At 36.8% G+C, this 17145-nt stretch overlaps 1 protein-coding gene across 2 annotated transcripts in view; it reads right to left on the bottom strand.

Annotated features, from left to right (window-relative positions):
• Positions 1-17145, bottom strand: part of EDIL3 (EGF like repeats and discoidin domains 3) — a 393873-nt gene that overhangs the window by 200701 nt on the left and 176027 nt on the right. For both annotated transcript variants that reach the window (XM_041753350.1, XM_041753351.1), the window contains one exon: positions 4401-4529. In XM_041753350.1, the coding sequence (XP_041609284.1) occupies positions 4401-4529 (129 nt within the window). The remainder of the gene's footprint in view (positions 1-4400; positions 4530-17145) is intronic.

The raw sequence follows: 17145 nt of genomic DNA, 5'->3' as shown, positions 1-17145 counted from the left end.
GCAATTGTGCTTCTAGGTATTTACTCAAGTGTGTTGAAAACTATGTCACACACACAAAAAAGCCTGAACATGAATGTTTATAGTGGTGCCAAAAATTGGAAGCAACCAAAGTGTTCTTCAATAGGTGAGTGAATAAACAAACTGATAGATTCATAAAATAGAATACTATTCAGTGTTTTTTTTGTTTTTAAGTTATCAAGACATAGGGACACCTGGGTGGCTCAATGGTTGAGCATCTGCCTTTGGCTCAGGGCGTGATCCTGGAGACCCGGGATCGAGTCTCACATCAGGCTCCCTGCATGGAGCCTGCTTTTCCCTCTGCCTGTGTCTCTGCCCCTCTCTCTCTCTCTCTCTGTCTCTCATGAATAAATAAATAATTAAAAAATCTATCAAGACATAAAATGACATGGAGGAACCTGAAATCTATATTGCTAAGTGAAAGAAGGTAGTCTGAAAGGGCTACATATTCTATTATTCCAGCCACATACAATGTAGGATTCCAACTACATGACATTCTGGGAAAGACAAAACTGTAGAGATTAAAAAAAAATCAGTGGTTGCCAGGGATTTGGCAAGGGAAGAAGGGATGACTAGGCTGAGCACAGAAGATTTTTAGGTCACTGAAACTATTTATGAGGCTACGGGAGATAGAGGATATTACGTATTTTTCAAAAACATATAGGACTGCATAATACAAAAAGTGAACCCTAATATAAACTATGGACTTTGGTTAAAAATAATGTATCAATAACATTTTATCAATTATAATAAGTATGCCTCATTAATGTGAATGTTAATAATAGGGGAAGCTATGCAGGCAGGGGAGGGATAAATGGATATTTCCTGCTCAACTGCTCTGTAAACCTAAAACTATTCTAAAACCTAAAATCTATTAACTACAAAAAAAATAATATTGGATAATATTAAAGCTGTCACTGCAAACATTTTTCCCCCAATTTGTAACACTGACAAAATAGTTTTAAAGTAAATCTACTAATTATGTATTTATCACTCCTGTACCATGAAACTTAAAATGCTTTAAGTATTTAGTTATATATCAAAAGATATTTAATTCACATTCTGCTATACAGAACTAAATTAATGTCATCCTATATATGGATGTCTGAAGAATTTTTTTCAATCCTTTTTCCAAATGAAATGTTAATATGATATCGGTACATTTCTCATTTTTATTGATTTTCAATATAGTTTTGATTTGCAAAAACCATAATAAATATTTTCCCTGTAATGTATTGTTATGTAACTGAAAGCTGATTACTTTGAGCTACTGAAAGCCTTGTGTAATATTTCTCAAACTTCAGCATGTGTGTGGGAGTCTACTGGGGATCATTTTGAAAAAAAAAAAAAAAAACTGATTCTGATTTAGCTAGTGTGAGGTGGTACTGATAATCTACATTTCTAACAAGCTTCCAGGCAATGCTGATGTATGACCCCACACTTTGAGCAGCAAGGTTCTAGAACATATCTGGGCCATAAAACTATTACCATTGTGAAAAATAAACCCAAATGCCTAACAGTTCTCACAAGGGATTGAAGAGCTATTAAAAAAAATGCTTTTTTTTTGTTTTTCATACCTGAAAAAGCTCTCAGAACTCCCAGAACTTCTAAATCTGCTTTCCCAATATATAGTCCTTTTTCAATTTCATCCATAAAGAGAAAGGCTTGATAACCTTTGTACAGTGAGTAAGCTACTCGTTTAGTCATAACACTCTCCTAGTTTGTATGAACCAAAGACCATCTATTTCTACTTCAATTCCTCGATTTATATGCCTTCAATTGCAGAAAGGTCAAACAACTGGCTCAAGGTCACTTAACCAATAACTGTAAAGGTCAGGTCTAAATCCAGGTCTCTGATTCCAAATCCAGTCCTTTTCCCTTCATTCTCTGTTGTTTCTGATAATGATGCACTTCAGAGAATAGGGACTAGTTTGCTGAGACCACAAAATCCCCACTTCTGAATCAAATCTCTCAGCCTCAGGCTTCCCAGGGCAATTCCTGACATGGGTTTGTCATCTTATGGGGAAACCAGGTGCAATAAGGGAGATAATTTTTTTTCTTTTGTGCTTCAAATAAGCCTTGAAATTCAACAAAATTATGTCGATTAATGAGCTTATTTGAATATGGTGTAAGGTATAAGAGAAAAGACTAGGATGTTCCATCAAGAATGGTTTGTTCTATTTCTCCAAACCTGATAGTTCTCTTGAAAGGATTCGCAGCTAACCACATGTGGGAATCAGAAGCAGGTGGATAGTTCCCCAGGACCCTGTCCAAAGCAACCTCCCTTATACTGGGATACTCAAATGATGACTAGATGTCTTTAGTGGGACTTCTAAACTATTAATGATAATGCAAACTAAATGTTTCTTCACAATATGAAGAAAACAAGGCCCAGAAATGTGAAAATAATTGTTGTGCCATTGTACAGATATTATTAATTGGAACTCAGATTTGGAATTTCTCAACCTCTGGTTTAAGGATTAGCCCCAACTTCGCACTACATCAGCAGTAGGTTAGGGTAAGAGAGGTAATAATTATAAACATTTAAGTGACATTAGGATCTACACATGCCTTCTAAATACTCCCCTTCTCAGGATTTCTAACAGTAAGAATCTTTGTCTCTTTGTATACTCTTACCCTCTCCTTCCCAGAGCCTTGCAGCATAGAAAGAAAAAGTTAGGATGATCTGACTTTGGGAGAAATTCCTGCCTCAGAATATTGTACAGCATCTCATTATGAAAATTCTGTTTTCATTTCAAGAGGGGATTCCTCTGCAAGTGTGTGTGTGTGTGTGTGTGTGTGTGTGTGTGTGTGTGCGTGTTTACTGGATGCAAGTGGCTCTGAATTAAGGTGTTCAACTGAGTGGCCAGACTGCCTTCCTCTGGGCACCGCTGTGATACAATACCACAAAGATTTGCAAATATGTAAGGTTGGAAACATTCTCTTCAGGGATTAAATGAATGTCCAGGCAGCCAAGATTTTGGGCTCCCATGTCTATCTGCCTGAGGATGTTCTGAGGTGTTCGTGTGTGAAGCCTGAGCAGTGATGCTACAATGAGGGAGAATCAGCCTTGGTAACTCTAGCCCCAGTATGAGAAAAATCAGTAGCCCCTCAGTTCCTTGTGGGTGACCTGAGCTCTAGGGGTAATCACAACGGCTTAGCTGCCTGTTGTAAGGAACACAAATGCCACTGTACTATATAACAGACTTGTACGGACATTTTACCAAGTCCTAGCTACAGCAAGTCTCCAGCAAGTACATTATGCTCCCATCGTCTCAGAGCCAGGAGGTATCTTATGTTTTTTTGCTGGTGGTTGGAAATGGCATTCTCGCTGACACATCCAGTTTTGCCTTACTCATTCATGACACTATGGTCTTAACCATCATTCCAGTATTTAGAGTTCATATATTCATTCTTCCTACCACGTGCCATTCCTCTGTTCCCTTCCTTCTGATCAAAATCCTCTCCCTTCTTCAAGACCCAATTCACGGGACGCCTGGGTGGCTCAGCGGTTGGGCACCTACCTTCAGCTCAGGTGGTGATCCAGGGATCTGGAATCTAGTCCCGCATCGGGCTCCCTGTGGGGAGCCTGCTTCTCACTCTGCCTATGTCTCTGCCTCTCTCTTCTCTCAGTCTGTGTCTCTCATGAATAAATAAATAAATCTTAAAAAAAAAGACCCAACTCACACGTGTCCACCTCTGTAAGAGCCCACCCTGACAGCACACTGTCCATGGTAGCCTCCCTGCTTGCCTCAACCTCTACAGCAGTTAAGTACTCCCCCATCACTCAGTTGGCATTTATGTTGAGCCATATTTCTAAGACAGCATCGCAAGCAGACCTATTTTATTTAACTTCCCAGGATAAATAAGAATGGGGATGAAAGATAAAAGCACAGATAACATATTTGTTGAACTTTCAAAGATTTTCACAATAAAAATGCCAACATGTAAGAAGGAGGAAACTGGCTCATAGATAGGGCTGGGTGGGCAATTTTCTTTTCTTTTATATCTCTGAACCTAATCAACAGAATAATGTCTGCGAAACTTGGAGAATATAGCTGCAGGACAAGTATGAAAGAAAGAGGCAGATACCAGTTTAAAATAAAAGGCAACATTTTGCAAGTATGGCTGGAAAATAATGAAAAAGAGCCAACACAAAACTACTAGCTCCATGCACCACTAGGAGAATTGAGACACAGTCCAAGAGTCCTCACTGGGAGATGACGTGTATTCAGTGGGAGAGAAGCAGCAGCATTAGCCAACTCTCATGATCCTCTGCTGCGGGAAGCTTCTATCAGTCTGCTCCCAACAAGAATGATAATGACTTGTATACTTTGCAATCAATAATAATAATAAAAGCACAACGACTGTGGATGACTTACTGTGCTGACAGTGAATCCCATTAAATCCTCGAGGACATTTACAAACGTAACCTATGAATGTGTCCCCTCGGTACGCTTCACTTATTTCACAGGTTCCTCCATTATGGCATGGATTAGGAACGCAGGGACCTGAAAGACAAGAAAAACTGCTGCATAATGCATGTGCTTAAAAGGAGATCCTGGGCCAACATTTTGCAATTAACAATTTTATAGAGAAAATTGTTCTGGCTATTACTGGTATAGGAAGTGGAGTAGTAGTGTTGGGCTCTGAGACTAACGGCCTGGGATTGAAGCCTGGCTTCACAACTTTATAACCCTGTGGTCTTGGAGGATTTATTTAACTTATCTGTGCCTCTATTTCATCTTCTTTTAAATATCAATATTAATAGGATCTATCTCAAAGGGTGATGATACAGACGAAAAGAATCCATGTATATAAAATATCCAGAAGAGTGTCTGAAAGATATTAAGCAGTCAAATAATAATAATAATAATAATAATAATAATAATAATAATAGCACTGAGTAAAATACTCATTTTAAGTTCTCCAAATTGTAAAATATCTTCTACATGTTTAAAGAGTAATACTGAATGGCAATTTCTGGAGTTATCAACACTGAAGAGCTTTTATAAACATGCTGATAAAAATAGCATCAACTTGCAAATGACTGTAACCACACAGTCCAAAGGAAGTGGATACCTGGTTGCAATAGTTTTATTGACTATTTATGAATTTGTGGTGGGGTATAATTCCGTGAACCACAATTTTGCCTGTCTATAAGAGGTAGCTCACCAAAAGTTACAAACATGGTGAAAAGGGGCTCATAGTCTTTTTTTTTTTTTTTAAGATTTATTTATTTTAGAGAGAGAGCAAGCACATGTGTGCAAGGAGGGGGATGGGCAAAGGGAGACAGAGAATCTCAAGTTGACTCCCTGCTAAGGGTGGAGCCTGACACAGGGGCTGATCCTAGGACCCTGAGATCATGGCTTGAGCTGAAATCCAGAGTCTCCTGCTTAAGCAGCTGAGCCACCCAGGCACACCAGGCTCATAGTCATTTTTAAGCTTTGAGAAAGTGACTTCACCAGACTGAAGTACCTGTGTCAGCCAGTGGAGGTGTAGCGCCTAATCCTGGAGAAGACTAACTTTTAGCACTATGGGGGTATAGTTCTGCCTAACTCAGGAATCCTCTAATGCACATTCTTTACTCTGTGGTGTCCCGTTGGTATGGCTGAGATTTTCTCAAAGGGCATGACAATGCAAGGCTCTTTCTATACCATCTGCCGTCCTTCCTTTTCTCTTTTTGGAGGTAATAGGTTTATTTAACAGTCTGAAGGCTCAACCTACCCTACTCTTGCTTCTTCACTTTGTCCATCACAGACATTTCCACCAATCAGTCTTTTGCACCTCTAATTCTTACAGTCTTACACGTGGCTTACAGTTGGCGGACTGACAGTTGGCTTCTTTGGAGAATGCTAATTGACTCAGGACACAATCCAGCCTGGACACTGTGATGAAGGGAGGAGAATAGTTGAAGGAAGAAAAAACTCTCCCTGGAAGATGAAGAAATGCCAAGGAAACATATATAGTATTCTTTAATTTTGTCTTTTTAAATTTTGTTTAACTGAAGAGACTAGGGCAGATTTATGAGTGAAAGAAAAGCCGCTGAAGAGAAAATTAAGATGTGCATATTAGAAAAGAAAAAGGAGTAATTAAACTGTCTCACTTTGTATGAAAAGGTCAATGCCTGAGTCCTGGAGGAAGATTAGTCAAGAAAAGAAGCAAATGGTTTCAGCAGAGAGTGGGGGGCAGTGATAGGGGTGGGCACAAGAATACTGACAACTTGAAGCAACTGGGTGGGAGCTCCACCAGGCAAGGCTGTAAGAAGAGTACAATGGTGAACGGCTCCTCAAGCACTGGTCAAAGCCATTTAAAAGATTTAAAGAGAGAAAAGGAAAAAAAAATACAGAGAGAAAAGAAATTCATCATCATCACTTTGAACGGTACAATGGAACATCAATGACAGAAGGCACTTGGGGGCTGGGCAAAATTGTCTTGCACTGAGGCAAGACTTTAAATTTTCATTCCTTTCTCCAGCAACTGTCTTTGAAACTCAGTTTCTTCCAGTTTAAAATTTCATGGAATTCAACAGCTGTGGAATCTAATAAGAATATGCATGAAATAGAAAACAACATGGAAACTCCATAGTGTCCAGACCTTGTTGATAGGTCTTAACTTTCAAAAAGTAAAAAGAAAGTAGTGTAACTGATTTTTCTCTAGACACTTCCATGTCAATTAAAAACAATGCATTGATTTAAGTAGGCAGTTTTGTGCTGTGCAGTATACATTAATGAAACTAACCAACACTTGCCCTAAAGGCAGTACATGAACAATGTTTAAGACAGGAAGAAGGTGCAACAGCAATGATCAGTTTTGTGGCAATTTGAATAAGGCTTCGTCTATTACTAGAAGATACAAAGCATGCCACAGAACTTATCTATCCTTTTCTTTCTAAGTTTCTACTTCTTTCCTCCTCCAAATTAACTCACATTTGATGGTGCCTTACAATTTACAAATTCTTTTCACATAAATGATCTCATTTATTTCTCACAGCAACTCCATGAGGTCATTGTCATTGCCATTAGCCTTTACATTTAAAAAGGAGGAAGGGCAAAAATATTAGATAATGTTTCTCAAATGAACATCCACCAGTAATACATTTAAAAAGGTCTGTGATTCCCAAACCTACATTTTTTAGAGACTGAAAAGTTGGGGAGGGGAGAATGAAATAAAAGTGACATTAGTTTTGATTCATGAGTTCACTTCAAAGTAAGAAAAACTATGACAGGTTTTTTAGTAAGTGATAAGTGATACTCATGTATTTAACTGTTAGAGAAATAATATATATAAGTAATTACACTTAAAGAATCATGTAAGTTTAAACAAATAAGGAGCTTTGGAGATCATCTAATCCAATCTTTCAATTTTGCAGATGAGGGAACAAAGCCTAATATGAATTCATTCAGTGATTTCTCAAACAAAATAAAACAAAAAACAAAGACAACAGCAACAACAAAAAGCCCCCTAATATAAGAAAAATTGGGTTTAAGAATTTGTGTCTAGGAGGAAAATGTTATTAGAATAAAAAATGATTATACTATTTTTGCTCCTTCAAAAGTGATGTAATTTGTATCAGAGAGGAAATAAATATTTTCTATGCTCTCTGCCTCTTAGAAAGCTGAGTGAGGGAGGGATTTAAAAAAAAAATGACTGAAACGTCAAGGCCTCTGTCAGTTCTTAGGAGCAGTTGAAGCCACCACTCTAGGAAAGGTGATCAATGGAAGGAACAAAGGGTGACTAAGATCCTGGAAGAGATAACTCCATTTACTCAAGCCCAATGATGAGTAGAATTTGGTTTGAAACTGAGGATGAACTAATGGCTCTGCATAATAAAAGGGGAGAACTTAGGAATGGATAGAGAAAACCCAGAAGAGGAGATCCCCCAAAACAGAGCTAGAAATGGACTTGAGGGACAGAGTGGGGTCAAGCAGTATGCTGTGAAACCGTAACAGGTGAAGAAAAGTAGCTGGAAAGAAATACTGGTATCCAAAATTCAGGTTTAAGTTGTTAGCACAGCTGCTGTGTGAACTGTCTCTGCTGGAGCATCCAGATCTACACTCAAGTTGGCTAGACATACAGACCTGTGTGTGGTGTTTGGGGAAATCAAGGGGAAAGGGCCATGCCATTCATCTGGCTCATACTGGCAAAAAGGAAGAAGTCCTATAGCACACGAAGCCCAAGGGATTCAAGAATCCAGTGGATATAGGAATCTGAAGACAGAGCTGACAGGGGTATCTAAAGTCCAAGACACTCTAGATATTTCCGGAGGGCATAGGTGAAGCCTGTCCAGCAATCTTGGTGCAGCCTCTGGGATTCCCAAAAGATATGAGCCAGAGCACTGGAGCTGATTTTATTTACAACCCAAAGAACATCATGACCTCAGCTGACATCTGAGTCTCAAAAAAAGATTACCTGTTAACAGAGGTTGTGACTGCTGTTATTTTTCCTATCCTAAGAAATTTTAAGATTTTCATTTAAAGGGTGAGGATGAAGTAAAGCAAATAGGGCGAGGATTTAACCTTTCTAGAGTGCTTCATATGCTAAGCAATATGAAGTATACATAGTATTCTTTATAATTCTCTGTAAGAATATATCTTTGTTTCAGAGGCAAGAAAATAGGCTTGCTCACAGAGGTTAAGTAACATGCCTAACCGGAAAAGGCAAGATTTTAACACACTCTGCCTGACTCCAAATCTATGCACTTTCCATTAAGCCACGCTCTTTGCCATGTTGAAGATCTGTACTTTATACGTTTATCTTGACAGATGCAAACAGAATTGGCATGAATTAACTAAGCATGTTCTACAAATAATGCGGGACTCCAAAGCCTTCCTAAATGGAAATATTTCAAAATATTTTCAGCACATGGGTCAAGGTGTATTAGATATTATGAATATAGAGTGTTACAGGACGCCTCAGTGGCTCAGCGGTTTGGCGCCTGCCTTCAGCCCAGGGCATGATCCTGGAGACCCAGGATTGAGTCCTGTGTTGGGCTCCCTGCGTGGAGCCTGCTTCCCCCTCTGCCTGTGTCTCTGCCTCTCTCTCTTTCTCTGTATCTCTCATTAATAAATAAAATCTTTAAAAAATAATATAGTGTTAGGCTCTACTATACTAACAGTGCTCCACTTCAGCTATGTTTGAAATCAACTGTCAAACATGAGTATTTCCCCAATATGATTTTGTAATCACATATTTTGTATGTATATACTCTTGTTTGCACTATGACGATAAGAAAGAAAGAAAGTGACCATGCCCAACATAGAGGTTTTGTTCGTTTGTCCCTAATAATCATACTGGGAAATTCATACTGTATGCTTTGTACAGACTCTTTTGGAGTACTCATGATAGAGCACTGAAATGGGTGGTTACCTACCCCTTTTCCCCAACAGACCATAAATTCGCTGTGGGAGGAGTCATGGGCTGCACTTATTAGGTGCTTGATACATTCTGAATAAACAAGGGTATGGCAAGATAAGTGATGACCATTTCATCTTTTCCCTAACCTCGTTTAAATTGAAGTTTATAAGATATCAATATCGTTTGTCTTTTTAATTGGTAATTTATTAGGATACTTTCTGTAACTTCTACACCTTTCAAGGTTCAGCTTCTTTAAATTTATAATTTAATTCCAAAATTTTTTGTTTCTAATATTTAAGCTTCAAGAGTATTACATCTGTAAAGTATTACAATAGTGAATAACAGATCATTAGAATGTAAACTTTTGCATAATAATTCCATGTATCTTAATTCTTTGGCAAATAAAGAATCAAGAGAAATGCAACATTGAATAATCTCATTAATGCTGTGTTGGTCTCCTAATTTACCAATTTCTGTGTAAATAAAGACATTCACCTAAAGCATTAGCAAGATGAAGTAATTAGAGTACATGAGTTAGTACATAAAGGTAATGAAATAAATGCAGCCCCAGGTCTTAACTCACATAGTAGTTTTGTAGTTGAATATTAAATAGTGACAAATAAAATATATATCAAGAGTTGCCAGGTGTCTTTCTCCAAGTGGTAAGTGGACTAAACATGTCAGAATTAGAGATCTCAGGAAACCCCTTTCTGCTTTTGTGTTTTCCCTCATGCAATAATCTCATCTATTTTGATGCTGAAAATAAATGTTTTTTTAAGTGTTGGCACACTGATAAAGAATAACCATCACCTACAGCAGATATTATTGCTTGTACTATGATGCTAAGAAAAACACTGGCCCTGACCTTGAACAACATAGAGCATTTTGTGGGTACTCTACTAGTAATTTGGATAAATACTTTCAATGGACTTGGAATTATCAGCAGCTGGAAAAGTAAGCTCACAACACAAGAAAATATTCAGCCATCCAGTTTATATACCTCACTTTTTAAAGGTAATTTTAACATTTATCCTTTATTCCAAATATAATATACTCAGTATACACATACATGTGTATGTGTGTGTATATATACACACACACTCTCTATATATGTATATAGCATATATATATATATAGTATATATAGTATAATAACTATGGAAAATGGTTCCTGGAAATTTAATTCTAGGATTTCCTTAGTGAAATCATATTAACAAATGTTTGCAATATGGACACATTTTTCACTTTTACTGCCAATTTTTTGGTATATTTAGGGCAACTCATATCTTTTCTGCAACATGTAAATATATATATACACACATATATCTATACACACAGAGATATGACTTATACACAGCTTTGGAAACAATTTTATAGCAGAGTAAAATATTAATTTTAAAACAAATGACAATTATTCAACTGCTTAGAGCTCATAAGAACAAAAATAAGACAAAGGTGATTTTAATTCCTTTAAAGTGGAAATTCTTTTCCACTTTAAAAGTCTCTTTTATTCTTATTTATTTTTAGTTTTTAAGATTTTATTTATTTATTCATGAAAGACAGAGAGAGAGAGAGAGAGAGAGAGGCAGAGACACAGGCAGAGGGAGAAGCAGGCTCCCCACAGGGATCACGCCCTGAGCCTAAGGCAACGCTCAACCCCTGAGCCTTCTAGGTGTCCCTAAAAGTCTCTTTAAAATGTTTGTTTCTCTTTGTATAACAGATACAGAATAGTGATTACAAGATTCAGTTCTGATTAGTATTTATAAAAATCCAAATCATCTGATTAGACAATAGCTCTTGGTAATATTATTTTCAACAATAAAAGTATAAGTGGACTTTAAAGGTACAAGAGGCTTCAGGGAGTTTTAAAATCAATAATACTATAATACTTTTGTAGGTAATCTTTAAGTAGCTCCTAACACAATGGGGACAGTATATGATCAATATTAATGAACAACTGGATTCAACAGCATGCTTTCCAAGCATTTTTATGCAAGCTCATATAAGTATGTCAACATGATTAATTGCTCACAAAAGTAATGGATCTATATAGTTTGCTACTTTTCTGCATCTACCTTCTCAAAATTCCAACAGTAGAGAGTTGAAGTCATTTCCATATGTGTAACATGGTTAGCTTTTCACACATTCAGCGACTATGCCCCAAATCATGAATTCCTTATAGTGTGTCAAGCAGATTATTAGGAAATAAAAAGGTTAATCTTCTCTTGTGATTACATGTAGACAGGCTTGGCCAATTTTACAAATTATTCCCCCAAAACACTGGCACTTAGATATTAAAAATAAATGTACATTTTAGATTCTGTAATAAGTAAATGCCAATCCAGCAACTGCAAGAGCACAGTTTCACTAGCTGTTCTTGCAGTGCAGTGAAATAGGAATAGTTATTACCCAAAAGTTCACTTCAAAGTCTGGTTTTAAAAACACATTAAAGTTCTCTTATCATATTGTTGTTTTTACATTTAATAAGGTTTGAACATTTTGGCAGTTGCCATTTTGAGCCATTGCTACTCTATTTTAAAACTAGTTTGAAAAAAGGAGGAATTATTCTGTGAACGTTGACATGATTGATGCTTCCAAACCATTTTTTACCCTTTTATTTCTTTTTCTCCTCCTCCTCTCTCTTTGAAATATAAAGGATAAATTCAGCTACTTAAGGAAAAACATATCTATGGGCATTTTATACAAATAGAGATGAGTAAACTATTTTTTAAAAACCCCTAAAGCATTCCATTTTAGAGAATGTGCAAATTTAACAAATTGTTCTTTATTTTTTTTCAAATTGTTCTTTAAATATAAAAATATTTGAATATTGAAAATTGAAATCTAAGGCTAAACAGAGTTTTGTTTGTTTCTAAAAATCTACAGATAAACTGTTGCCTCAAGAATTAATGATGGACTGTTTATATATGAGTCCACAGGAAAGCACTGCGATACCTAGTGGCTAAAGAAGTGTCTGTAGAATCCCTACATAACAAATGACTGCAAAAAGGGTGGCTTCAAACAGCAGAAATTTATTCTTTCAAAGTTCTGTAAGCTAGAAGCCTGAACCAGGTGCCCAGATGGCCACACTCCCTCTGAAGGCTCAAGGGAAAAATCTGTCCTTGTCTCTCCCAGCCTCTGGAGGCTCCTACATTCCTTGGCTTATAGCAGCATAACTCCAAATCTCATGCCTTTTTCCCTGTGTTCTGTGTGTTCTCTCCTCTTCTTAAAAGGGCAACAGTTATTGGCTTTAAGGCCCACTCTTGTTCAGGATGATTTAATTTCAAGATCCTTAATTATCTGTATCTGCAAAGGTCCTGTGATGAGCTGAATTTTGTTCCCCCAAAATTCATGTCGAAGCCCTAACCTCCAGTGTGTCAGGATGTGACTGTGTTTGGAAATAGGAACTTTAAAGAAGTAATTAAGGTTAAACAAGGTCACATGCATAGACCCTGATCCAACCCAACTTGTCTTATAAGAGGAGGAAATTTGAACACAGGAAAAAGACAGCAGTGATATGCACTTGCAGAAAAAAAGGCCATGTGAGGACAAAGCAAAAAAAGCTGGCTGCCTACAAACCAAGGAGAGAGGCTTCAGGAGGAACCAAACCTGCTGACACCTTGATCTTGCACTTGGATACTTGTGAGGAAATGCATTTCTGTTGTTTAAACCACCACACTGTGGAATTTTGTTATGGCAACCCTACCAAACAAATATATACCCTATTTCCAAATAAGGTCACAGTCTGAGATTCCTGGTAGACATGAATTCAAACCACTATAGTCCCCAAGTAGTTGTTTTCTTACAGCAATAGAGTTAAGGAAACCAGAACCTTAATTAATTGCTAGAGTTGGCTGGCAAAGCACTCAGATTTATCAACAATTAACACCTTAGCTAAAACTAATTTTACTTGGCTCTCACCACAAGATCAAGAGAGCATTTTAAATTTGGAGCAGTGCCTAGGAAGAGTACAGAAATGGCTACTTATTTGGCATCAAGGAGGATTTGGCATATATGATAGAAGAAAGAACACAAAGAATAAATTAAGATTTCCTGGGGCTGATCTTTACCCACTTAAAACTTTTGTCTAGAGTTGGGCTTGCCAACGACAATATTTTTTTTAGGTAGTCCATCAACATTCTGAGAAAGTCTTTATATGAATTATTTATATAAGTTCATATTATCATTTGTGTCACAATAGTTGATATGTCATCTTTTTCCAGTAAATAAAATATCTTATCAAACACTAATATGACTTTTATTTTTTTAATTAATTAATTAATTTATTTATTTATTTTTATTTTTATTTTTTCGAGAGAGTGACCAGGTTGGAAGAGGAGGAAGAAAGAGGGAGAGGGAGAGAGAGAATATCAAGCAGACTCCCAGCTGAGTGCAGAGCCCATTGTGGACTGAGATCATGACCTGAGCATAAATCAAGAGTCAGATGCTTAACTGACTGAGTCACGCAGACATTCCATTAATACGACTTTTAAAAAATTAATTACAAACTATAGCTAAAGGATCAATCATTTTACAAAGTGATAACTGTTGCTATTGTCACATTTTATCATGGAGCATAGCCTCATTCTCTCCCCTGTCTATCTGTCATGCAGTCCTGTGGAAACAACATTCCTAAACCACCACCCACATAATGGAAATTCTCAACTTGGAATGTTTTATTAAGCAAATAGAAATCTATTTCATTACTCTATAGTCATAATGCACATACATTTTTTAATTCTCCAAAATATGCTATTTTGAAACACTTTTAGCTAACCAACAGTATTTGCTGACTGATTGTGTAATTTTATCATTAATAGAGCAATACAAAGTGAACATAGACAAAAACAACGCTGCCCTTTGGTTTTCATTCTAAAACAAAGAAAAGTAAATCTGACATAAATATCTGTACACTTAAAGATAGCAGATAGAAGCTTTTTGTAAATTAATGAATGCTGAATGAAATTATAGTTATTGCTGAAGTTAGTAACATAAGACCTGGGTGTCCTTAGAAATATTCAATCAACAGAATAAACACTCCTAAAATCTAAGAGAAACATAGATATCAAAATTATGGACTATTATGATAGTCAAATCAACCTTTTCTTCAGATGGCCACTAGAATAAGAATAATGATTTTCCTGTGAAAATTCCTATGAACTTTAAGAAACCATAAACACAATCCAAGCGAACTGATAAAACTAACATTCAATAATTTTTATAAGTCCAAGGAGAAGTCTATTTTCCTTCACTAGTAACTGTAAAAAAATCCAGCTTTGGTTACCTCTATGAAATTATAACAATTTATCTCCAATTCCTTAAAGATCCCTCTTTAACCAGGGAGCTGTTTATAAACAGAACTCTGCAAATCACTTGTTGGAGAAGCTTATCTGTCCAATTCATTTGTCATGTCTTGCAAAATACAATCCAGGCTCAAGAACACACATCAGCAGGTGGTGCAAAGTGGTAACATATCATTCCAGTTTGCCATTAGCTACCTCTTCTACAGGTCAGTACAACAGGGTATAGATTAAACTACTAATTATAGTCTATAAACAAAAAACCTTAAAGTTTAAACCAAAAAGTTTAGAGATTGGATACATTTTCATCTGTAGTTCTTTCTCATTCACATTTAGCAGGTTTCAACAACTAATTTTAAGCATAAGGCCAAGTCTAATTTTCATTGTTGAGTGCTGTGGCAATTTGTAAAATATCAGATTTTGGATGATCTTATAATCATAAATCAATGTCAAGAATACAAAAAAATGAAACAAAACACCAAACAGGTCCACTATTTCCACAAAACTATAGCTCTTCCTCTTGAAATCTAGAATAGTGGTTTTGACTTTTGAAGGAGGTGAGAGAAGGTGGGGGAAAGGATTTCTATTTTCACTTTTGGAATCTGCCCTCTGTGACTGCCATCCTAATCATGAGGCAGCAAGATCCCTGTAGGAGAGGTTTCAGCTACACTCAAATGGGAAGGGTGCCTACTCAGACTTCACAGCTGAGAACGCTGGAAGCACAGCTGGACATGTGAGTTACTGCTTGGACTGCCTCTTCGGGTCTCACATGTGGCTTCTTTGTGGCAGACTTGAGAAGGCATAACACAAAGCACGCATGGATTCTGGCCAGCTGGCCATCTGTTCCTTCACCCACTGTGATAATTTGGTCTTGTAGAATTTTGTTAAGTGAGCATTAAGTAATGGCCATGTCAAACAGAGTGCATAATGAATGCTTCTTAATCACTGGATAAAAGCTTAGGGGATGCTTGCCCAAACACAGTAAAGGTCACCAACACAAACCAAGAATTAAAACAAGAGAAGAGGAATGAAAGAGATACAAAACAGCAACAATTCACTTTTTTTTTCCACTTTTACTTTTGATCATATTGAGTCTATGTCAAATAGACGACAGAGGTCTCTCATAAAGAAAGTAGGTAATATCGTCACATTTTCTACTATCTCATGCATATCTCAATTTATATTGGTAAATGAAGGAAGACTTTTAAAACTAAAAAAAAATTTGAAGGACTTGGTCATTCTGATCTGAACTGAAATCATTAACAGTTACAATCATTAATATCAAGCTTTTCCAAATAATTCCCTAGAATAGCACAAAGTAGTCACTAATTGGTCCAAATAGTTTCTGTTACAATTTTAAAGATCAATTGAAGTATCCTCTCCTAAGAAAGCAGGTTTCCCCTCACAGACAATTAATAATTGCAAAATTATGAAATTTTTCAATCCTCCTAAAGGACATGTAATGATGTACTCAATATGTTATTGGACAGTCTCTCTTTTTTTTTAAAGATTTTATTTTTTTATTTTTTTAATTTTTATTTATTTATGATAGTCAGAGAGAGAGAGAGAGAGAGAGAGAGAGGCAGAGACACAGGCAGAGGGAGAAGCAGGCTCCATGCACCGGGAGCCCGACGTGGGATTTGATCCCGGGTCTCCAGGATCGCGCCCTGGGCCAAAGGCAGGCGCCAAACCGCTGGGACACCCAGGGATCCGGGGACAGTCTCTTAATGCCTGGAAGTTGAATCCATAAATTTGGACCACTCTTGTATAGTCAATTTTACCTCCACTGCGCACAAAAATAAACGAAAGTGCTTCACCTGGGTAAATTACCATCCTATCACCTAAAGAAGATAATTTCTATGCTTAGGATTCTGCTCATATGGTTCCAAGCATGGAATGTATTTCTATAACCCATTGTCTCTTCCAAATCTCACTTTCCTTCCAAGACTATTCCAAGTTTCATAGCTTCCATTAATTTTTTCCTGTAATGTCTTCTTGTTCTCTTCAACAAATGTTCTATTAATCTCTATTACAGTCTTTGTTTCAATCATTCATTCATTATAACCATAATCATTAGGTTCATATTTATAGCTACTAATATGTTCCAGATACAGTGCTAAGTACTAGAGTTATAATAGTGAGCAAAACAGATACTCCTCTGCTTTATATAACTTCGGTCAAGTAGAAGGACTGATACCAACCAAATAATCACATAAAGAAGTGTAATTATTTAAGAAGTCATGAAGAAAAGGTAGTGTATCCTGACAATCTACTAATAGGAGGTTTCCTGAGAAGGGGATGCATAAGCTAGGAGAGCTAAAAGCCAAACAAAAGCTAATGTTAATAAACAAATGATTCTCCCATTCATACTTCTGTGGAAGGAGCAGCAGGGCAAGAATAAAGGTCTTCAAGAAGGCCAGTTTAGCTGAAGTAGACAGAGCAAAGATAGACAGGGACCAGATCAGGCAAGC

Source organism: Vulpes lagopus, chromosome 4, assembly GCF_018345385.1.
Source record: "Vulpes lagopus strain Blue_001 chromosome 4, ASM1834538v1, whole genome shotgun sequence".
Classification (NCBI taxonomy): Eukaryota; Metazoa; Chordata; class Mammalia; order Carnivora; family Canidae; genus Vulpes; species Vulpes lagopus.
Note: the sequence above shows the minus strand (reverse complement) of the source record. Positions and strands in the feature narration are given on the sequence as shown.